Source organism: Telmatherina bonti, assembly GCF_933228915.1.
Source record: "Telmatherina bonti genome assembly, chromosome: 9".
Lineage (NCBI taxonomy): Eukaryota > Metazoa > Chordata > Actinopteri > Atheriniformes > Telmatherinidae > Telmatherina > Telmatherina bonti.
Genome location: NC_136627.1, coordinates 28,908,586 through 28,933,154, shown reverse-complemented (window position 1 = coordinate 28,933,154; position 24,569 = coordinate 28,908,586). Strand labels below are relative to the sequence as shown.

The following is a 24,569-nucleotide window of genomic DNA, read 5'->3' as shown; positions in this document are numbered from 1 at the left end:
TTTCTTTGTTAGGTTGTATCAGGCCCACAGGGGGAAAAGCCAAGCCCCCTCTTCTTAAAAAGTGGACAGAGTCAAATGGTTTGGAGAACGAGAACTATTTTATATGGAAATCCTGACTTTGCATTTGCATTAAAAATACAAGTCAGAGCAGGAAAAAAATATGCATACAATGGGCAGATAGTGAAACCAGCCTCCAGATGTGCATATTTACTCTAAGATGAAATTTGTAAATTAACATTTAAATATATTCAGTTCATGGGTTTTGCCTTGAATTATGGGAGGTAAACTAGTCGGTCTAGAAAGAGCTGTGTTTCTGTGGCAGGTAATTGAGAGCGCTGATGTGAATAGTGTTGGATACGCTGAAGGCCTGACTCTTCCCTCAGCGTCGTCAATGTCTTTCTGAGGCCCAGGAAAGACCCATTGTTCCATCAGGGGACACAATAAGAAGGATTAATTTGAATTTGGTTTACAATGCCATGCCTTTCAAGTTAATCCATCTGGCCTGTGCCCCAGAGTTGCCAGCAACTCCCTTCATTCCCCCTTCACTCTACTGCTGCTTTGTCTATTGGAGGGGTAAATGTCAATTTCACCTCTGCTTGAGGAGACAGGACTGAGAGATGTTCAGACAGAAAGAAAACAGCCTGAGCTAACAAGGAAAAATGGTTTCCTACATCTATAGGCAGCAGTATTTACCGATCTGCCCTTGCTTTCAACTTCCACTCCAATTTTGTTTTACATATTCATAATATGCTGCATAAACAGGGAAGTGTGTCAGAATGAATGCACAGAACGGCTGTAAGGGGACTCCAGCAGATGGAGGTTTGGCATTCAGATTCAGTAAATAACAGAAAAACAAGTAAAAAAGAAAAACAAACAAAAAGGAAAAAAAAAAAAAAGTTGTGTCCTTCCTTCCTGTGTGCTCACTAAGTGGCCTGTATCATCCTGCAATCCTGCTGAGTGTGTTAAGAAGAATCTCCTCACACATCCATCACATCTTTTTCCTTCCCTTCCCCCCAAAAAATAATCCAAACTCTACCTAAAGCCATTAAAAACAGTTGCCAAGGGATGTTTCCATCACCTTTAGTTCGTTTACTTGAATTATCTCTTAAAGATGCCATCGGGGCATTGGATTTTTTTTTTTCCTGAAAAAGTTTAGTGGATGAATGATGACAATATAAAAAAAAAACAAAAAAAAAAAACAAGGACAAAGCGCAAAAACTACAGTCCCGCCTGGTGCTTTCTGAACTTGGGGCTCTCATGTTTGGATGCTTCCAAGAGGAAAAAAAAACTTTTATTCATCTTTGTTATATCCCTTATCGCTGTTTATGCAAAGAAATGGTATAATTTGAATGAGCTAAGGACTACAAAGCAGCAGGAAAGCCATCAAAAGGGAAAACTCATGAGGCTCAAGGCCACAAAACAAAAGATGCTCCTACTGCTGAAATGAGATGATAGAGCTCCCTCTCCTTCACTCTCTCCTGTGTGCTGTGGCTGCTGCTGGGGGGACAGTCAGACCACTGACCTGAGTATTTGCTAAAATTCCCTCAACACCACTCAGGGGCGTACACCTCAGCACATCAACATAGGATAAAATGGAACAGCTGCAGCAGACATCTGCAGGGCGGGTGTAATGGGGAGACTTTACTGAAGGGTGATACAGATGGACTTTGTGAAGTCTTCTGGCTGTTCTCTGCTGAACAAGCCTTTCAATTAGTGTCACAGCTTAACAGCTACAAATATCACTAACTGGAGAAAAAAAATGTTTAAATTCGAGGTAAAGTTAATTAATGTAATTTATCTTGCTCCCAAGAGAACAAGCGCAGATAACGTATACAAAGAAAAGCGAAGGGAAAACATAGATTTTAATTAGAGATGTTTTCTCATATAACTTGACAGTTTGAGCAGAGCTTATGTCCACATGGCGCAACTAAAATAACCCCCTGCATTAATCAGGTAGGTCTATGCTGAGCAGAAAATGCATAGAAAAATCCTTCTCTATACGGACCGGATCTCTACTTATTTATTTAAAATCTGCTACAATACCAAAGTTCTTCTTTTCCTTTCCTTGACATGCAAATAGATCTAGAAAAAAATGCTCAGAAGGCAGGCTGAGGCAATACAAGAAACATATGAACAGAACCAGCTCTGATATATTATTTATACACGGTTATATGCTGCACACACAGAGTAGGAGTTAATGATACCAGATGTCTGAGCCGCTGCATTCATCCCAGTGAAGGCACTGCAAAGCTGAAAATCTAGATTCTAAACAATTCGAATATTAAATACCTTTAAAGTCCACACACTCGTTTTAAAAGTCTGGTTTCAGGTGACATGTATCAACATAAAAGTATAGGATAATTAAATTAAGATAAATACAAAAACAGGAGGCCAGCTGCAGTGCCTAAGGGTGGCACTGAACTCCAATTACAGATTTGCCTTTTTTAGGTCAACTCTCAGCAGTATGGCAAGGATTTAACTAATATTCAATTACACAGTGGCTTAGGTCTAATACAGGCCTGCAGATTTAGCCATCATTCAGTGTTTGACAGCATGCAACATGTAAAAGTAGACAGTCGTAGCCATGTCAGATGTGTTTAACCTACTAAGAGGCATTTTCTTGTCACTTCCCAGAACACATGCATGCCATCAGATTTGTTTACAAAAGGTCTTATAATCATTTTTTTTTGGTCAGCAAGTTGCATAAACTGTACTTTGACTTTATCTATGGTACTATTCTTCTGAGATAAATATGATACTTTGCACTTCAGTTTAAAGAGTAAAATATTTTGCAGAAATACAGTTCTCCCCACAGTATGCTGCATCAAGTTGCATTGAGGAAGACAGCTCTTACTACTCCCCCTCTTTACACCATTAGTCCTGTCTGTGAGCTGTTTATATTCCATCTCCCCCAAGTGTGTCAGGGAAGTGGGGCCCCTATGTTGTGGACCTGTCTAAAGAGTGCTAACTCTCCGGTGGGCCATGCAAAACAGGCTGGATGACCAAACATCCCAAAATAAGGATGAATTAAATCTCTGCCTACTTTTCCCATTACAAACAAGTGCAGGGACAGAAACCAGACTTTACAGTCACATCCAGGGGTCAGCCTGTGCTCAATTAGACACCCCTCCACTGAAAGCAGCAGTGATTATTTTTTAACCTATAAAGAGCGCTTGTCCGCTGGCTGAAAAGTGGGGAAATGGGGCTCAGGAAGACAGAAAGTAAAAGTATCTGCTTGCCTTTCTACCCAGGCTTGTGGTCAAAATTGATTAAGCTTATAAACAGAAACAGGAAAGACAGGATTTAAAGTGTAAGAACGAAGGCCAGACAGAAAGGGAAAGGAAGGTTGAGGACCTCCAGCTCTCTCACTGACAGATACCAGTTGCCAGCAGACACCCAGCTGAGGTTATTCACCAAGATCACACTGCAGAGGCCAGAAACTGGACTCCACTTTATTTACTCTTTTTTCTCAATAAGTATTGTGTTATAAGGACGAGCACCACACTGATGGCACAGGGCTGGAAACAGCAGAATATGGTTGTGCTAGTGGTCCTTATACTCCGGATGTATTACCATATAAATGGTGGTCCATATTGCAAAAGACCCTCTTAAAAATGATGGCAGCAGGGCTTCAGATGGAGAGATGTATCCTGAACATAAGTGCTCTAGAGAGATTCTTTCTCTGCATTTTGTCTGCTGCATCAAAGAGATGCAGCGGAAGCTTCCATTTCCATTGCTCAACATTACGCCGCGCGTCTATGGAAATCTCACATTGTTTTCTCCCTGACAGCATCCTTGACAGGTGTGGATGTTTCTGAAAATGAATGATCCTCTACCAGGTTATTTCACATCTTTTATTATTTCAGACACTAAGTCCTTCTCACAGTGCTGCTGGCTTCCATATATAACTGAAGAGTCTTGAAAAGCGCTGCTCTATTTGTGAACTGGGGGATCAGTTGGAGTATTTCATTAAATCTCTGCTTGATAGCGCAGTTCATTTGATTAGCTTGATGACATCCAGCCAGTTTTATGCTCTACAGCTGAACGCTATTAACACACTACCTCTATCACTTTTCACTCATCGCCCAAAGTGAAATTCCACACTCGGTGACATGCATAGCACAACAAAATTTCATTATTCCAATGCCAATCCCTGTAGTACTTGGAAATATGTGATGACACTTCTTTGGATCATGATCAAGGGGATAATAATGACAGGAAAAGGACAGCTGAGGGCAACTGGTGCAGTTCAGCATTGCTGGACGTATTATAGCGAAACCACCGTCTTACATCAATGTTCAGGCTCTGTTCATGTCTAAGAGGTCACATTGTGCGATCTTCGATGCGGTCTGGTTCAGAGATGTGTAACTCAGTCATCCAGTTAGAGGCCAATGCCGTTAAAAGGACAGTACTGAAGCTTCCTGATGGATACCATCCTGTCAGAGATATGAATTAGATTCTTTCTGGTTTGCAAACGCATCTGAGCGCACGTACCTATACAAATACACATACACACTTAAACACCGATACATATTCCTGCTGAAATGTTTTCCTTTGGGTCTCATGCATCTCACTTTGTTCTAAAAAATTCCCCTCCGTGAGCATCTGTTTAACATAGTTCAGGAGTAAAGCCCAACAGTCTCTTTAGTTTGACATAAAAGTTGACCAATGGCTATAACCTCTGTCCTGTGTACGTCAAGACTTTGTTCTGGTCATGGCTAATGTAATTTTCCATGATGCTTCTAATAAGATGAAAAAATTGAAAACTAAAATCTACAATCCTTGTGTTTGGAATGCTGAAAAAAAGTTAGATTGAAACCAGAAAACCTATCAAATCCCTGAATGTTCCCAGTCTCCCTAAAGATATTGTCAGAACTCTAATACCAACGAGAAACCTGTTAAGATAAAGTATCTTTGTACTGCTCCACTGGATTCCTTGGAAAAGGTAGATAGTATTGGTATTAGGGGCGTAAGTTTATTGTGTACTCTACAATTTCCATCCAGAAAACCTTTTGTCTACATGCAACACTGATGCCCATTTTGGCTGAAGGATTAGCAACTGAACCAAGGGAGAGTCTTATCTCACCTTGCAGAGATAAATCGGAAAGGGAAACAGCAAAGCTCAGGCACTGTTTTGGAGAGCAGCAGAGAGAGAGAGAGAGGGAAAAAGAGCGGAAGTCACACAGTCTCCACAGCTGTTTGTTTAAAACCTGCTTTAAGGGTTTATGCTCTTCTCTGCCCGCCTGCCCTTGGGGATGAGCAGCCAATGGCCATCGGCTTCAGAGCTGTTTGCAATGAGCAGAATACTCACCTTGATCTCTACCCTTGTGACAGCTTCCAGACAACATGGCACAAAAAAAGGTGTCTGCTGAGAACATGGCCTAGATTTTCTTCACCTGAATAGTTTTACAGATTCAGCCTCTGTGGGCAACATCATCATTTACACGTCCTATTCTTTTCAGCATTGCATTTGTGCCTCTTTAATTAAGTGAGAAAAACAACAACCTGAATGTGAGACCATACCCAAACATCAGAAATCTACACAGTTCCAACAATCCAAGACAGGCAGCTAAAGTTTCTACAAATCTCGGACTCTGCTATATGAGTGTCAGCCACACAATGACACACACTGTCATCAGAAGCCAGCAAAGGCTTTAACGTGCAGCTCTCCATCACAGCAAAGTGAAGGGTGCCTTTATTCAAGCATCCTACATACCAAAGTGAATGTTATAGGATGCTTTACAACTTTATGGTCAAGATGAATAACAGATGATGTTGAAAATGTATACATTTATAGTTATATGACGACAGCTAAAATAACTTGTGTCTGGAGGACAAAGATGGTTTTATGTGGTTTCGCCTGAGGGAAAATAGCTGGAATCTTGCAAGGGATGAAAGGAAACCTTTTTTGGTTTGTTTTTCCCCAACACAACGCAAACTAAGAGCAACATCTGAATTCTTTTTGTAACTTGTGAAAAAGTGAACGCAAGCAGGGTATGATCTTGATTTGAAACACCAATTTCTGCAAATTGTTGCTAAGGCAGATAATTTAACACTAATTTGTTTCAAAAAGAGGAGCAGATTTCAAACCATGAATTCAAAAAGGAAACTGCAATAATGAAAAATAAAATGAAAATATCAGTGATGTGTTTGTAAGTGTGAAAGACTCCACGCAATTAGAAATCATTGAAAGTCAGATTTGTCTCAACAATCGTTAATTAAACTGTTTCAGTTTCAGTGATTACCTGATGAGATGTGCTTTTCGGGGAGAAAAAAAAGCTAACAGCAAAATTGACACAGTCAATATGCGTGAATGACAAAATATGCGAGCCCAGTGAGCTGAACACCAGCATGATTATGGTCTTGGAAGAGCATTTGATGTTGTTATGGGCCTATTGTCTGATTAGATGAAACATTTACTCCCCGCTCCTTGATTCAAACGTGGTGGAGAGTGTGGCTTACAATCAAGACATATAGGGAATAAAATATTTGGAGAAAAATTCAGGATGGATACAGATGGCGGTGGGGACGAGAGTTCTTTCATCTTACAGAAGGGTCATTAATTTTTGCATATGAAAAAGTTCCACACCACAGAGAAGGAAGCCTATTCAGGGTGACCCGTGGGGCATGAAACATCAGTGGATCAGGTGCAGACCAACTGCTCTGTTGAAGGTGGGAAGCTGAAAGGAATCACAGCAACTTCAAAGAAACACTGGCAAAACACAGAAAAAAAGAGACCACTTATAACAGTTGACATCAATCAATAGCGGTCGAGGAAATGAATTCTCCTTCTGGTGGCCAAAAGCAATGCTGGAGGGGGGAATGTTTATTCGCCACCAGAGCGTGATGGCCGTGCAGAGCCTGAATTACATTTAAGAGTAACTTGCATAGTGAACAATCTCTGCAGCACTCGGGATGAAAGCCAGCTGTCAGGCCACAGTGGCAACCGAGTACTTCACCACTGAGGATAGCCTGTGTTTGCCAACAGCAAATAACCGCCTCTGGATCGTCTCTTTTTCTTTTCTGCAAACAAAAGCAGTCTGCCACTGAGATGACACGAGCCCTTCTCCGAGGCCACTACACCGCCAGATCAAACACAGGGCTGTATATGGAACGAGCCCAAAGCCAACGCAGTGAAGAACTTTGAACTAACCAAAGTACACATACACTACATACAGTCAGGCAAACAGGAATTTCAAGTCCCTAGTTTTGGCTCATCTTTTATCCTGGCATATGCTGCTCATGGAAAAGTGTTCACTGGTCATGAAATCGTTGATGGTTTTACGGTTCAGTGCAGGACAGTCGGGGGTATCTATGCTAAATCCTGCATGGTACCGTCCTCCCCAGCTCTTAGAAATCCAACTTTGATTTCATTGGTAAACTATATAATGCATTGGAAGCTAATGGTTTAGCTGGTCCTCTGACCACTCGAGTGGTGTTTTTAAAGGAATATTTTGCCTATTGGCTAATTTAAAATTCTCATAATGATAGCACGTAATGTAAAAGCATGCATAAACGGTAACCTTGGTAAAGAAAATACCTCGAAAAGAAATCAAAGCTTATACAAATAGAAATGTGCTGCTGCAGAAAAGATAAGCTCGCTTTTTAAAACACTTTTAAAACACTTTTAATGGAAAGAGTGTTTTTATTTCTCTTTTTTTGTTATACTTAGAATATGGTGGATGGATTGGTTGGGATAATGTGCGAAATGTGATTGTGCACCTTCCATTGCTCTTCCAGAAACACAAAACACATATACAGAGTACTCATAATTGCAATACAACAAACTCTTAGCACAAAGGAACTATTGTAGTAAAACAGATGTAAAATGGACCAATGCCACATGGCTGCCAGGAACAGAGAAAAAAAAAAGCAGGAAAAACACAACAAAAATGGTGTCAGAGTTGAGACTGAGTTTAGGGAGATATCTCAGCTGGCAAGAGCTCTAACCACCACCAAATGCAGACACATGTAGCTATAAACACACATTCTCTTACAAACAAATGTCACACAAACATGCACACACTCTCAGAGACACGCACACATGCATTCTATTGCGCTCGCTTATAGCAAGAGAGTTGCCAGCTGTCCGAGATCTTAGAGAGAACAGAACACCACCTGTCCCCTTATCTTCCCCTCATGAGCCAAGAGAGACTCTCTGTCCAACTGGAGCCTCCTCTTTTCCCTCTCATCCCGTGCTTAATGGCAGCTTGTCTGCAATTTTCTCTTTGACAGTTTATCCCTGTCTTTGTTGTTCCTTCCTATCTCTTCTTCTGCCCGTTTGATCTCAAAGCACCAGATTTTGCGTGTTCACTCTGAATCGCGTAGAGGCGCGTTTTTGACGACAGAGTAATTGAATTGTTCGAACCTGCAGGAGATGAAATCCGATTAAGCTCGAAAATGGACAGTTTTGCCAGACGTTTGTCTTGTTGCTGTCACTGAGGAATTCCGCCATCAGCTCTGTGACAGGGTGTGTATGCGATGGGGCGTGAGGTCAACATCTCCGTCTCTGTGTTTACATTATCTCGCTCCTTCACCTCTCTTCTCCCTGTGCCAGTGTTTTGCTTTTGGTGAGTTAAGTATTTTGGTGCAGACAGACTGATAGAAGCCAGGCTCAAGAATGGGCAAAGCCCAGTCACACTTAAGCCGGTTCTGCTGCGTTCTGTGTTAACATAGACCAACATGATACCCTGATTCAACCCTGAGACAAAGCATTATGAGCCACAGATTTAGGTTTTAAAAGATAGTAAAATCAGCCTTAACTAGTGTGGCTGGGATTAAACAAAATATGGAGCGCAAACATTAATGCCAGCCTTACAATCTCGCTGTTAAAGGATGCATGCTCTCGATGTGTTCTGAGAGGTAGTGGGCCACCAGTCAAATGAAAGATACATGCTCCGTTTCCAGGTAACAGGCTGTATTGAAAATGTGTATACGAGGACAGTGGTAATGGGCCAGAATTCCTGTGAGGCACACATTCAACAGCCTTCCTGCTCATACTGTACACACACTGCACAGGAGTAGTTAGCAGGGGAAAGCATTGTACAATAAATGAATGATGGTCTTACCAGCTGCCTGGGACTTCTGGTTTAAATTGTGCAGGCCAGACTGATGTTGCTCAGACAACCTGAGCAGTGCTACAGCAGATGGAGGTCAACACTGGGTAGCATAGTTAAAATGAACCCTGCGGCTTAGCATGAATTAAACTGGACCCCTGCGCTGGGACCCTGTATCCCACAGGACTGAGGCGGGTGCTGGGCAGAGAGTACCAGGCCTAGAGGGACCAAAGTGCAGCTGAGGCAAGGTTTCACAAACTCAGCAGGGTCCTCTCTGTCTGAGCAGTTATTCCACCTCCTCAGAGATGGAAAGTGAATTTACATGGAAGTGGTGAACCTTAGGTAATGTGATTAAATCTGGGCAACACACAGTGAGATGATTAACTTATTCTCTCCCCTCTCTGTAGCCTTCTATGTTGCTTCTTGCATCTCTGTCAGACAATCAATAAGCTATTAAAGCTCCAAACAGTGGGGTAAATTAACTTAGGGCTTCACCTGCAGTGTCTGCACTCTAGACTAATCCCATTGGCAGGGAAAAAATGTGGCTGGACGCAAAGGCCAGGTCCTGAGATTATCTGCTGCCACATTGTACTTAGTGGGTTACACCCAGAGAGAAAGTTGACTTGGTTCAGAGTTTGAGATGAGAAACAACTTGTACAACAAACTGCAGCAAGTTTGGCATTTCAGTGCAAATATGGCAAGAGCTAGGAAGGAATACTGGTTAAATAAGTGTTAAAATTTACCATCAGCAAGTGTCAACCTGCTATTTTTAAGGAGAAGAGGAACTCTGGGAAGGAGACTAGCCATATCCCACTTAGTCAATACAAGGCTTTCTATGTCATCCATCAGATGAGAGCTGATCTGCTAAATGGAGCCAAGGCAACACTGACAGATTAGAATCTGATACTAGTATAGGAGAAATCTGGAAGGAAGAATAGAAATGTCACCCCCAAGCCTAACAGCAGCACTATAGCCATACAATACCGGGTCTCACTGAGTCAGATGTCAGCTATTTCAAACATACCCACAGCAACACTGACTACTGTTTGAATTTTCAATGGGTCCTCTCAACTTTTCTCCTTTTACACATGACGTCCCCCTGTCTGTCTTTTATCCAGCTCTTTGCCAGTATATGGTTACACGGAGATCCTTTTGTGCTTTTGCCACACCCTGTTTAGAAAGGTCAAACAGGCACAAAGAAGAGGTGAGGGTGTTTCTGTTCTAATCACTGCTCAGTCTAGCTCTTCTTCTCCTTATGGTCCTAATTAGACTGTTGTATATGTTTACATACCTTCCACTGAGGATATCTACTGCACATGTAGATAAGCCTGAAATGCATACACAGCACAAGGTAAGGTAAGACAGATCTAACATGTCAAACAGATCTGATCTGTCTATTTTTAACTGCAGATAGTGTCAGTGGATTTCTTTTCCCGTTCAACTTTTCGCGTTCTTTATCATTAGTGCAGAATCTATATGAAAATAGTCCCTTTATTTGTAACATGACAGAGCATGAACTGAATTTCTGGGACTAGAAAAGTTTGAATATTTCAACAACTTTCAGTCTTACCATTGCTATTTTTGGATGCACTTTATTTCTGTGAAAACTTGTTTTCTCCAGTAGATGTTGTAATGACCAAATCAGCTGCCACAGGAACGAAGGACGATCAGATGACAATGGAATGGCATCACGTATTCCCCGTTTGCATTTGTCATTGACTGATTGCAGGGCTGTGACAATCCACAGTCAGCAAAAAGAAGACTGCGTCTCATTTGTAGTCCGATAGCAAGAGGCAGATCATTATCAGTGTTTGGGTCTACTTGCTTGCCTCACCAGCTCGAGATGCCCGTCATGCTGCAGGCTCAGCAACATGCTAAACCCCCCCCACTTCTCCCCTTCCCTCTTTATTCTGCAGTGATCTTAGAAATAAACTCCCTTGCTTCAGACCCCCTCTTGATATCACATCACAGGAGATAAAGTAAGAAGAAGCAGTGGGCGTAAAGCAGAGGAAGAAATGGAAATAAAATGACGGGAAAAGAGGAGAAAGTATGTTGTAAGGTATGATATCATATATAAAGACTGACTCTACACAAGCATGACAGTAATTGTCTCCTATGTTATCAGTCTGTTAAATTTGAGCACAATCAGCTTCTATGTGGCTTCAGTTTTTGGCAACTGCATATTCTAAATATGTCACGATGTGACGTTTCATGTGTTTTTCTCAGTTTTGGTTTCCTATCTTATTTTGTAGTTTTTCCATGTTTAGTTCATTTTTGTGTCTTGTTTCCTTGAGTTCCTGTTCATTAAGTTCACCTGGTCTTGTTTAGTTCAGTCACTACACCTGTGTCTTGTTTGGTTTCCCAGTATTTATAGCCTTTGGGTTCGGTTTGTTAGCTTACTGTGTCAAGTCTTTTGGATTAAACATTAAGATTCAGCATTCCTGCCTCCAGTCCTACATTTGGGTCCACACCTCCACCACCACTCATCATGACAAATACATGCAAATTACACATCTATCCAAAATATGAATGTTAGAATCCCACATGCACACTTTTGGTAAATTGATTGCATTTCTGCAGTGCTCTTCCAGGCCTGTCAAACACGTAGAGCACTTTACACCACAGGCTACCTTTGGACACACATCCAACATGACACCTTTTTTTTTTTTTAAAGACTTGTAAATCAGAAAGACATTGGTGTGCATGTGAGAAGCAGGAAAAGCTTCTGTTATGTCACCCTTTGGTTTGAAAACTGCTGCTTTGAAGTTCTGAGTTCATTTAAAACTTTTTTAGTACCTGAAGGCCTTAATATACTTTACTTTAGGCATACAAGTCAATAATCTTGCTCAAAGATGCTGAGAATGTGTACTGAAGCTGAACAAGTAGGGAACTAAAGCAACAACCTTTGTGTCAGTGGGTGATCTGCTTTATCTCGTAAAACACAATGAGTAAAAGAAAAACATCACCTAATCGATTAAAATGGGGGCATAAATAATAAATAGCAGGGGAAAATAGACCATAACAAGATAAACGCTCGCTCACCTAAGTAAATGAGTTTGCCACATTTGAGAACCTTTCTAGCATATCTTAAATGCTGGTTGAAGTTTTATTTTAAGTTTTACCTTCCAAACTCCTTAATCCTCCACAACTCCATCGCTTCGGATCGAAGCACAAGATGGAAGGTTTCAAGTTAGGGCTTAACTAGGTTTAATAAGCAGAGCATGTCTGCAGAGCAGAAAAACCTCATCATATGACCAGATAACACCATGCATGCACAAGCTTCACATTCACAAAAACACCCATACATGTAGCTTCTTCGGCCATAGGATGGGCTCAGTCCAAGAGGAGATTACACCTCACAACAAGAGTAAGACCCAAGTCTCTGGAGGAGACGTGGAGATTAGACATTTATTCGTCTGCTCCTCACAAGCAGTGACACAGCTCAGCATGTATGGCACAGAGCCAAAGAAACAAGTCATGCAAATGGGGATACAATATGATAAAAAAAGATAAACACATGCATATACAAAGACACTCTGAGTACACTGAAACTACACACAGAAACAAACGTAAATAGTTAGAGGTAAATAGTTTTTAAGAGCAGGAGAAGTGAAAGTACTCTGCTATCAGTAGTTGTCCTGAGTGGATGAACAGGACCACTGGACTTAAGAGCTCGCATACTGCATCTTATCTGCTCTAGACTAGCCACTTCATAACGTTAATATCATACTTCACTGTCACGGGGACACATTCTACCCACGCTCCTGTTCTGCAGCATAGCCAGAGGCAGGGATTACAGAGAGATGAATAAGCAGTCGCTGAGGCAACCAGGGGAAAAAAATAGCCCCTAACACACAGGAGTTTAGGGAATTGTCCAGATACCAAGACATAGATCAGAGTCTAGTAGTTCTACTTTTTAAGACTTCCCCAAGATATCTGGGTAATGTCATCATATGTAAAACAATGTACTGCAAATCCCTCCAGAAAAACAGAGGAAAGTGGTTAAAGTGGACTCTATAAGTCAACCTCACTTACTTGTTAACAGAGACATGGCATTTCCTACATGACTGCACACTGAGAGGAGAGGATGTCACTGTGAAATGCCTGTGTTTAGTACATCTACTGCACTGCATTGTCTGCTTCTCTATGAGCTCAAACATCTAGAATAATAAAGTAACCACGTCAAAATTAACCTTATCTGTTCGTCACAACATGTGAGTTTACTGTTTCATTGCACCATTTTCCCCTCAAATTAGGGTTGAGACGATTTGCTTTTCTCCCAATTTGATTCCAATTTTATGGGAATCGATTTAAATTGCGATTCTCACAATTCTTCGATATTGCGGATTTGTGTAGATTAAAAACCAATAAATATACACAAAACTTTTTTTGGCTAGTGATTTTTCTTGGTTTCAATTTGGAAAAAAAACAACCCAGTAGCCAAACCATCATTCTGCTGCTATAATGCCCAAAAAGACAAGTAAAAAGATCAATAAAAATAATAAAAATGACAAAAATTTTACAATGGATTACTTTTATTTATTTGAAAAAAAAAATATCAATATTTCAAAAAATAAATAAATAAATAAAAGATTTTAAAATTGTGAAGCAAAAAATACTGATAATTGATTTTTTTAAATTCGATTTCCCCACCCCTACCCCAAATGTCTGCTCATGATTATCTGGTCAGCTTTTTATTATCTGCCATTTAAAAAGACAAGTCTGCTGTACTTTTGGAGAGGTGGGTGGGTGGAGCAAAGACAGACTGACAGGTAGAGCATGCAGTGACTGACATGCTCCATTGTCCATGTCTGTACACCTGCCTCTTCAGCTCATAGCATGTCTTCCTCACACACCGCTCGACTAGGCATTGTTTAGTAAAGCAGTGTACACACACTGACAGATTGATAGAATCAAACATGCACACTCTCCAAACACAGGAAGTCTTGCCTCGCCCATCGTGTTTCTGTTGAAGCCTTCATACTTATGCAACCCAGTCCATTCATTCTAGTTTCTCTCATTCTGCTGGATTTGTATTATCCTTCGGCTCGATGCCAGTGCTCACTGTAAAACATGTAAAACATTAAAAAGTCTGGGAAGAAAAAAAGCAGCTTTCCTTCTCTGCTTTGGCTCTTATCTGCTGCTACTCTACGTTTTCCCATGGTGGGCATTTTCAGCTCTTGGCTTTCAACCCTGCCTGCACTGGTGAGGAGGGCTGTGTGTGGGCGAGGTTATGCTTGCTTGCATGCTGGTGAGAATGTTCTGAAACTCCTACTGACTCAAGACACATTTTAACATGGCTGAAGGAGACATGGCCACCTTTTCCCACTTACTCTGGAAAAAGAGTCACTGCTGGGAGTGACAACAACATCTACAGCCAGTTATGTCAGCAAATAGCTCTAAGAATGTGTGTCACGTCTAGAAAAGCATGCTATAATTGTAAAAATTCTCCTCCCTAAATAGCGTTTTGATATCAACTTAACACAGCAAATGGATATTCCAGGTTTAATCACACAAATTGCATTAATTTATGCAAACATCCTGAAGTGCTAAGTATTCGAGGTTCAACAGACCACACATAACGTGTGTGACAAAAATTGTTACTCTGAAGACTAATTAAAATGAATGTGTTAAACATATCTTCCCTGCAGAGGCTTCTCAAATAGACATTTGTGAATTGCAAGGAGTGAAATCAGACAGTTGTTTTCAATTAGCTGTAATCTTCAGGTTAACAGTGGATTGAAATAGCCTTGAACAACAGAACATGCCCAGCCGCCGCTCATCAGAAGATGGAAAAAAAACAACATTAAAACTGATTTATTCAATTGGAACAAAAGAATCTGGTTTACTGCCAACATCGTACATGCAAACCATTTCACACCAGGATGAAACAGACTTTTTAGCATTGACAGCCACACACACTACTGTGTTTTGAGAATATGGAAGAGGTCTGCATTCCAACATGAAACAGGCTGGAGAAGAGGAGCGTCTGTGGTGTGGAGCCCACGCCTCAGTTGTATGTTGACTCATGAAGCCGACCCTGACTGTGCCGTTTGCGCCAATTTGCTGCAAACCTCCCTGAGACAAATAACTGCCACAGAGCTGTAACACACTCTGCCTCTGGTCTGCTGGCGGCCTGCCAGCCTGCTCAGAGCCACTTCTCATGGACTTTAGTAATCCTGTTTTCTTTTATTGGTCTATGCTGCTTTCATTTTTCTTCTTCACCTTCTTGTTCTACTTTTGGAAATAATGATTGCTGGTACGAAAAAAAATGGTGCGTGATAACTAAAACAAACAGCAGGAAAGAGAGTCTTGCTCTTTTATGAACTTATTAAAAGGGAAACATCATGACAAGCAGGGCTGGCTCATTTTCAGCTGATGGCAATGAAGAAATTGTGGCGACAAGAGATAAGAGTATATAAATGCAAAGAAGGGGGGAAAAAATGTGAGATAAAATAAACTCAAATGTTGTGTATCAGGGGGAGACAACTAGCTTGGGAGGGATTTAGTTAACAGTTATAACAAAAAAAAAAGATCTGGTTGCAAGCACGACAGGCAGACCCCCACATCAGTGGGAGGTAGCCATTCTTCCTTCAGAGTGGCGCATGCCAACCAACTGTCCCCCACGCAGCAGATGACTGAAAATCTGTCAGACAAACCGAGACCCCACCCACCCCCACACACAGGCAAGTCAGAGAGTCAACGAAGCCAGCTGTCTGCGACGCGGTGACGGAGATCTCACAGCAGCATCAACATCATTCAGATTCTCAGATAAACTTTGAGAAGATTTCAACGCAGTGGACCAAAATTCACATAAACATCCCTTCACCTGTGTTGTTAGTGGCTGTTAAAGAGTAAACTCTGAGAGGCATCTGTGTGCATGGGAGGGCCTAAAGCCAAGCTTGTGCAGTCAGCACTGTGCAGTCAGCCAGGCCACTAGACAGCAAGCCCTGAGGTTATCTCCTGCTCAAGTGGAGCAGTGTGCCGTCCATTACCTCACTCTACTATCTCTACATCCAGGGAAAGAGAAACAAGCTATTCATAGAGCCTCTCGGGGGCCTCTGCGCCGGGTAAAGGAATCTTTTCCAACTTATCACAGAGTATGGTATGGAGCACACACATCTTATTCTAGCTAAATGTAGCGGTCAGTAATTCCTCATAGATATTTACTGGCTGTAAATTGTGTTCATATGCACCAAACAGATAAATCATACAAGAAAAGACATATTTTTCAATCTGAAAGGGACAGTTTCATTAACTTTCAACGGTTCATAATGACATTAACTTGTAAAATATGTTTTTAAAAACGCCACAATATTAAAGAATTTATGCATTTTGTTTGTGTTAAGTAGAATTTCTAAACTCACTCTGACATTTAGAGCTGTTTGTTTAGTGCACAAAAAACTTGAACGGCATCGTGACTGAAGTTGTGGAAACTAACATTTTTGCACATGTGACGATGCGACACATTTCTAAGCAGCCTTACTCTTTGTTCTTTTATCAACTGGTTGTCCTCAAGCACAGAGGAAGTTCATTATTTGTCGCTGACATCTCTAATACAGTGAAAACAAGAACATAATAGGAAAAGAATCCAGTCCTAAGCTTGTTTGAATACACAATGCAAACAGGATTCATGGTAAATGCATTAGTCCAGGCTTTGGGTTAAGAGGCCGAGATAGAGAGATTGTGGGCTGCACTGTACATGTGGTTAATGAAAAGCCAAACAAACTGGGTTAGCTCCCCTAGCCTGGCAAAACAGGGACTTGTTGAAACTTGGATTATATTAACAATTGCTGGTGAGTAAGGGAAACTGTAAAAAGGCGGGCTCTTGGAATAACATTTCCAAAAAGTTGTGTTTTTAGCCTTTAAAGTGAAATGTTGGAGAGAGTGAAACAAAGTAAACACAATTAAAACCGTGACTTCCTTTTTTGGGATTTTCATTAGATATTGAAAGCGTGGCTGTCCCCCTTGACTATGTAAAACACTCAGTTTGACAAGCTTCTTTAGGCATCGGAGTGAACCTAAAATGCTTGAAAACTCTTACAATATCATGAGTCAGATTTATGGCTTGTCGTTTCTTCACTCTGAATTTAAATGTAACCTTGTAAAGAAATCGTAGGGTTTCTGTTTTTCTTTTTCCTTTTCTTCTGCCTTTCTTCGTCGGCAGGATTCCATCCCGGTTGCTCCGACAACATAATTATATGTAGTTAGGAATGAGCTGCAGAGAGAGGAGAGTGAGAGACACCAGCTAAGCAAGGAGGGGAGAGAGAGCTGGAGCATGGTGGCTTGTCATTACTGGTCTGTTTGAACCTTATACAGAATAAACAGCCCAAACTTGAGGCTGAGCCAGTGGTATTCTGTAGTCCAGTCCTTGAGCTTTTTGCCAAGGCTCTTGTTATTCAAGTTAAAAAAAAAAAAAAACCATTGAGATAAAAACTGCATATAATTGCTTAAATTAGAAATATTCTCAGCTTTAAGATGTATGGAAACTTAGCTATGCAAGTGTTTACATATAATTTGCATGTTGCCAAGCCAGGCAAGGAGCATCCACTGTATTATACAAGACACTAGAGCTGCACAATTAATCGTTAAAAAAAAAATCAAGAAGTCATCACCTTAGAATATCAAATTTAACTATAGGACTGCTGTGTGAAATTTCTAGCTTCATGTCCAACCCTCCTGTTGTTTATATTTTAAGAAACATATCTACGTCTCATCACCTTATGCACAGAAAACATATTGTTCAAAAATTTTACTATTAAAATTATTCTCTCTGTGTGTCTGTGTGTGTAAGAGAAGACAAGAAAGACATTTATTGTTTTTATGTTCAGTGTCAGCTGTTGCAAAGTTGATGTGCCGGTAATACATGCAATAAATATTCATATTGGAAAAAAATCGTGAGAGAATCGTGATCTCAATTCTAAGCAAAAAAAAAAAAAAAAAAAATCGTGATTCTCTTTTTATCCAGAATCATGCTGCCCTACAAGACACTATCTTTACCAAAACCAACTCATTCCTGGACCATCTGGGAGACTTTCCATTTTATGTAGCTGACAGTAAAAACTGAAAGAAAAATTCAGAAAAGCAAAGCAAATCGGGAGATTTTTCCACTCATCTAAAGTCCAGCTTGAATTCAAAACTACATCAGCAGCTTTGGCTCGGTCCAAGAACCATCACACTCCACAGTCATTCACACCTGATCACATTCAAGCACACACACACGCCCCATTCTTTCTGCCTCCATCTTGATTAGATTACAGTGAGCTGGTCGGTGACAGCCTCTGGGCATGCTTGAGGAGCGGTTGATATCCGAGCTGTTATGCTCAGCCCTGACTCTCAGCCAGTCAAGAGAGCGAAGAGATAATATATCTAAAGAACTGACCTCACTAACGAAAGCAGCTTCCTAAGAATCATGGGGACAAACGTGTCAACACGGGACACAAGCTACAAAAATAGCTGAAACGTTTGGAAAAGTTATTTTATCCTCCTGCAGTACGTCGCATCCTCACATCCTCCCAATTAGTAGGCAGAGCTCGCTTGCCGACTCCAAAGATGATTAAATCCACTTTACATCAACGTTAACCTGTCACTGTGTGAGTGCATTAAACAAAAGTCATCTTTGATATCGCAGTGAACTGAGAGGGGAAGTTCCACACTGAACAATGACTAAACACAGATGCAATGATTGCATTCCTTTTAATATAAAACCTCCTGTGAATCTCTCTGACAAAAAGCAGAAGCAGAGCCAAAACAGAAAGGGCTTTGTTGTCATTGTTGCTCCTGACCACCTACCAAGAGCCCTTTAGAGAGCCACTCACCCTGGAATGATCAGACCACTTCACCCCCAAAGCTCCACAGGCCAGCAGAGACCGCAGGCCAAACACATCCTGCCCATCTCCTGAGAGACTATCCAACTCAATGAACACATTGAGGAGCAGAAACGCTGAATGAAACCTGAGCCTGATATCCAGGTAAATCTGAACCCAAAGCCTTCATTCACGCTCACAGCAGAGATGAAAAAGAAATATGTAGGAATGCATGCTGTACTTACTTGCTACTTCCAGCGAGGCGTTGTGGCTCACTGCCTCTCCCAGGTAGTTGCGAGCAACACAGACGTAGGAACCTTCATCCGGTTTGCTCCGTCGTCCGTGGACGATGCGAAGGAAGAATAGCGAGCCACTGGGAAGCAGCATACGCTGAGAACGGGGATTGTCCCTGTCCGTTTCCACCCGCTCACCATCCTTGTACCACTCCACTGTTGGGGTTGGCCGCCCCTCTGCTTTACAATTGAGCGTGGCAGGCTCCCCTTTGGAAACAATCAGGTCTGATGGGTGCTCTACAATCCTGGGTGGGGTGTCCTCTTGGCGCAGACGGGATCCTGACAACGACAGAAGTGTAGGTGTAAATCTACTAGAATCTTTGAAGACATGTTTAATTGTTATCCAGGATTTCTGTGAACTTCCTTGTCGAGTAGGATGCAGGTTATCCAGAGAAGAACAGACAGGACTTGAGAAAAGCATGTGACCCTTGAGCTGAAACTGCATCAGAAATAGTTTATGTGGAAGTGCGGCTGTCAAGAAGCCTTTCTTAAGGAAAGGAAATGGGGAGAAAAGGGTGAACTATTCCAAACAACACTTAGAACTGGACTGAAAATCAGTAACAACAGGTCTTATGAAGTGATGAATTCTCCCCAGAGCCCAGACCTCAACATTAATGAGGCGGAGTGTGGGATCAGTCTGACAGAGACCAGAACAAATTTTCTAGAAATTTGGCTGCACCAATATGAATATGCAGCATTTAAAGTACAAGAAAAGTCTTAAACTGTTTTGTTTAAAGTACTTTAAACATGGTGATGTAAGTCTTAAAGATTAAATGACTGATATAAACAAGGCCATACTTCAAATACAGTAAGAGCTCTTACAATGTTGCAGCAGTGGGACTGGGTGACATTTCTCACATCAAAGAGCAGAAAAGAAGACAAGCAACTGTAAACAGGAATGCCACACCTTGAAGGTAAAAGGAAACGAAGAGATTAAAGATAGGCTATAGTTACAACTCAGAGCATCCTGACAAAGGAGGAGGAAGAAAAGACATTATACTACTGAAGCAGATAATGCAGTGTCAGCAGCAATGCCAAAGGGGGTTAACACCCTGGTGCTATCTCTGGTCATTACTATCGCTCTCTGACCAGTCAGCTGTGGCTATCAAACCTGCTTTACATGCGAATGAGCTTCCTGTTGGTAATTCCTGAAGGGTGGAACTTCGTCGATGTGAATGTGCTGTATGTCCACACACAAAGTCTGTGTTCGTCGTAGAGAAAGAGCTCTCCCATCCGCACCATATTGCCCAGTATAAGCCTTTGGAGCCCATTCAGCACCAATTAGAGAGAGTCAGGTCTAATTGGAGGCATAGGCCTGCAATTAATTTAACCAGCATCCCGTGAACTCACCACACTGCCTCATTTATGCGCCAACCATCCCCTGTTTCCCCAGGAATACTGGTGCTGAGGAGGCATGTTCTCCTGGTCACCACATTTTTAGGTAAAGTCAGCATAATTAGTGACAGCTCTGTGGAAAGATTAATCACTTTAATGCAAATGTGTAGTGTGGTCAATGAAATATAATTAATCCAGCATCCCAAAGAAGGACATCATGATCACGAGGTTGTTCAAAGTTGAGCTGAAAGTAGCGATAATGAGAGGCTAGAGCTGTGTGGACTTTTTCTAAAATGAGTTGATTGATGGTGATCATCTGAAAGAGACTCGCTGCTATCGCTCGTTCCATCAGCACTTTGACTCTGGGGACGGTTCATTCAAACAACGTTCTGTCTCCGATTTTACAAAAAGATCAGCTTCTCATTTTTTAATTTTTTAAGACACGCTTCCACATTTACTGTTAGGTTCAGAAATTTGGACACAGCAAATACTTTTTCATATTTCAACTGTTTTTACTAAACACAACAGGGCTTAAAATACAGTCTTTGCTTTTACTTGAGAGCATTCAAAAGCTGAAGTGTACTTTTTCATTTTTTAATATACTGTATTAGACCAAACACTATGGACCCAAACAGTGAACACAAGCAAACTATTTTTTAAAAATTCTATTTTAAAACATTATTTATGGCCTAATACGTAACTGACATGATGGTGAATTGGCTCATTTGTGTCAGTTGTTATTGAGAGATACAGTAATAACAAGCTGATCATGAAACAGCATATTTGCAAGTCATATAAAGGAAACCATTTTTAAATTAAACCATCATGAGGGGCAGAGCATTTCAAGGCATGCTTTTTGTCACAGCACTGGCGCCCATGACATTTTACCAGGCTTTTAGGTTTAAAGTTAGTATTTCTTTTATATAAGTATATTGTCGTAGATATAATACGCAAGTCATCAAGATCATTGTAAACAGTCACATAAATATGATTCTTTGCAAACCCATTGTTGTTTATATATCTTAATAACTTTTACCTGAACATGTTTGATTAAAAGCCTTCTTTTAATTTTACCAGGCTACAGAGCCTCTGAATTTCCTGGTTAAAATGCTTTACACTTGGTAAACTATATTATTAGTAAAAGTAAAATATAAAATGAGGGTATACTGGTTACCTTCAACTCATCTAATATGAAACTAATTTTAGCAACTGCAGTAAATCAAGACACATTTATTTCAGGTCTTTGTAAGGGCAAGACCACTCAGGATTGTAGAAAAAAATTCATGGGCAAACACTTGATGACACTTTGCAAAGACCTTTACTTTTAGATCCAAGCTGAAAAATATTGAAGTGAAATTCTTTCCTCTAGATGGTGGGATTTAATTCATGCAGAACAATGACTGCACAGAAAACATGCCAACAACAACTGCTTGCAACTGTTAGAAATAATCAAATTAAAGCCAAGCCATTTTATTATTTTGTGGAAATGTAACAAAACAAAAATGAGGAATGCAAACAAAACCCTGCCATACTGTGTTTTTGTGCTGCTCATGAAAAATCTATCTGTAAAGCACTTCTCAAAGGAAGAGAGACACAGATGGAAAATTAGCAACCTATCAAGCCTTTGGCGACAAATTACTCTACTATCTGGCATTGAATAAAGTTTATAAAAAATACATATCCATGATCCGTGGCTATTGGATCTGTCTGAAGCACCATGAAGCTAATTAACCTTCATTTGGAGCGTGCTCTTATCACAGCCTTTTGAACCTGCAGACCTTATGCAAACAAGGCAGGGCTGAGCTAACACTGCTAGCGTATGCAGGCCCATTACCAGCATGGCAACTGCACCGCTACCAACACCCTTCACCATACAAGGCAGGGTAATATGTTTTATTAAAGAGGACTTTGAAGAGCTGGGCTGCTATCTGCTTTGCCCGTTCCCTCCCAGATTTAGATAGCTCCTCTCTAATTTGAAGTGGTCTGAAGTTTGGGGTTTTATATGGGGGACCATTAACTATTTAGATGTGGCCCATTGCAAAGAGAGCTGTATAGTGGTCTGAGCTGTGTTTGATCACAGACTGTTTACTGTAGAAGATTACACCGGATCTGCATGATTAATGTGCAGACTGAGACTACAATATACAGTGGGATACAGCATCCTGTTACAGCAAAGCTGGTAAAAATAAGCAGGTAAATAAACTTTCAGTGGATTACATCGGAGCCTAATTAGACATGTATGTGCGATTCCTGAGAGTGTGTGTGTGTCTTGAATAGTGAGCGGGCGCAAGCATGTATTAGTTCCACAATACTATTATCCCTTCCATGTACGTGTTTAGACTTGGCCTCCTGATCCCTGCAGACACTTCGACTGCCCTCCGTTACTTCAGCTCCATTACCCCAAACCAGTAGAGAAAGACACATGAGGTCGTTGGGATTATTCTGTCACAGAACAAACTCCCCCTGCACCCGCCTCACGTACAGGCTTATAGAGATGAGTGATGGACGAACTTCCATCTTCTACATGCTACAGAAGACCCAACCTGACACAGAAAAAGACAGAGAGCAGAATCCACACATGAACCATGCTGTTCATCTCATTCTCTCATCATTTTGAATAATCTTTTCTTATTTTTTTCTGAAGCGCTGCCCTTCCTTCTCTGCTGCTTTCAGCCACCCTCTCTTCTGTTTTCTATTCCCCCTCTCCACCCCCCCCTCTCTTCACTACCAGACATAGAATGAGAGATGAGCTAATGCAACACACAGCCTCACCAAAGGGAAGCTGGGACTTCTACTGCAAGGATCTGATCGATTGGTGCCAGAGGCAAGATTCTCCTTCTGCCTTTACCCTCTCACTTGCTGGAGAGCTCTGTGCTTCCTTTTTTTTTTTCCTCATTTGCTCATATACACACACTCACAAAGTTAAACTATGCTTGAGGGAGCCTTTGCCTCGCTGTGGAGGTAATTAAAAAAAACAACTATTCTCCGAGGCTTCTCTCACTTCTAAAAGCAATCCCAGTAATGAATAACAAAGCCCAAAGTCATCAAGGAATACACTGAACTGAAAAGACCCATCCATAAAGTCAACACAAGGGTCCAGACCTAGACATTGACCCGTACACTGCATGCATGCAAGGATTCATAAGAGCCTCGAGGCATTTGCTCACCCTGAAATCTACACTGCAGCCACTGACAAAGCATGATGATGAGGATTCTCCAGAAGCCAATCATGCCACTGGCCAGTGGATCACATGAAGGCTACCAGCTTCTAATCAATCAATCTGTTTCTTGAGGCAAAACTTATTTTCTTCCTGCAACCACAGTTCCTGTTCTGTGAATATATTCAGTGAGATAAGCATGTTTCCTCATCTGATAAAAAACAATATGGGTAAGAGGCTACTTATCATGCAAACAATGGCACCAACTGATCCGGAGCTTCATTTTTTTCTGGGGACTTGGCTAGATCTGATGTGAATTCATTGTATTAGAGCTGCTTATTGCAGGTTAAAGTTAGAAACAGAATAAATTAATTGAGAACCCACACTGTCAAACTTAACTGTAAATATGGGAAGCATAAGAAAAGGCTAAGAAAGTCAGTAAGTCTGGGATTTAGGAATGAATCCATCTCTGTGTGAAAGCAGAGAGGAACACTGATTCTGTGCAGCCTCGGGACAAAACTGACCGGGTAAGATCGAGATCCCCTCCTTCAACACATTTTTGCCCTTTGCATCCAAAAGTTTCGGTACCCCAACAGGCAAAATCATGTGCATAGCACTTTTTATATTTATTACTTTCCAATTAACACATCTACGCGGGAAGAAGTGTCCTAAAGATGGAGAGAAGCTGAAAGCCAGACTAAAGAACAGACCAAAAACAATTACCTAGCAGCAGCAATCAGTTCAGGTCCAGTAATTTCCCTAACTCAAAGAATAAGTGCACCGCTGTTTTTCCACAGTCTTTTTTCCATGGCTACTATCTTGCTGGTGCGTGTTGAAAAGGAAGGGAGCCAGGCACATGCCTTTTGCCCAAAAGAACTCCAGAGAGAGAGGAACAGTGAAGCAATTTAGATGGGTTGTCAC

At 41.2% G+C, this 24,569-nt stretch overlaps 1 protein-coding gene across 1 annotated transcript in view; it reads right to left on the bottom strand.

Moving 5' to 3' along the window:
- Nucleotides 1-24,569, bottom strand: part of robo1 (roundabout, axon guidance receptor, homolog 1) — a 125,951-nt gene that overhangs the window by 90,206 nt on the left and 11,176 nt on the right. Inside the window, exon 2 of the mRNA XM_079246683.1 lies at nt 19,108-19,434. Coding sequence (XP_079102809.1) covers nt 19,108-19,434 — 327 coding nt within the window. The remainder of the gene's footprint in view (nt 1-19,107; nt 19,435-24,569) is intronic.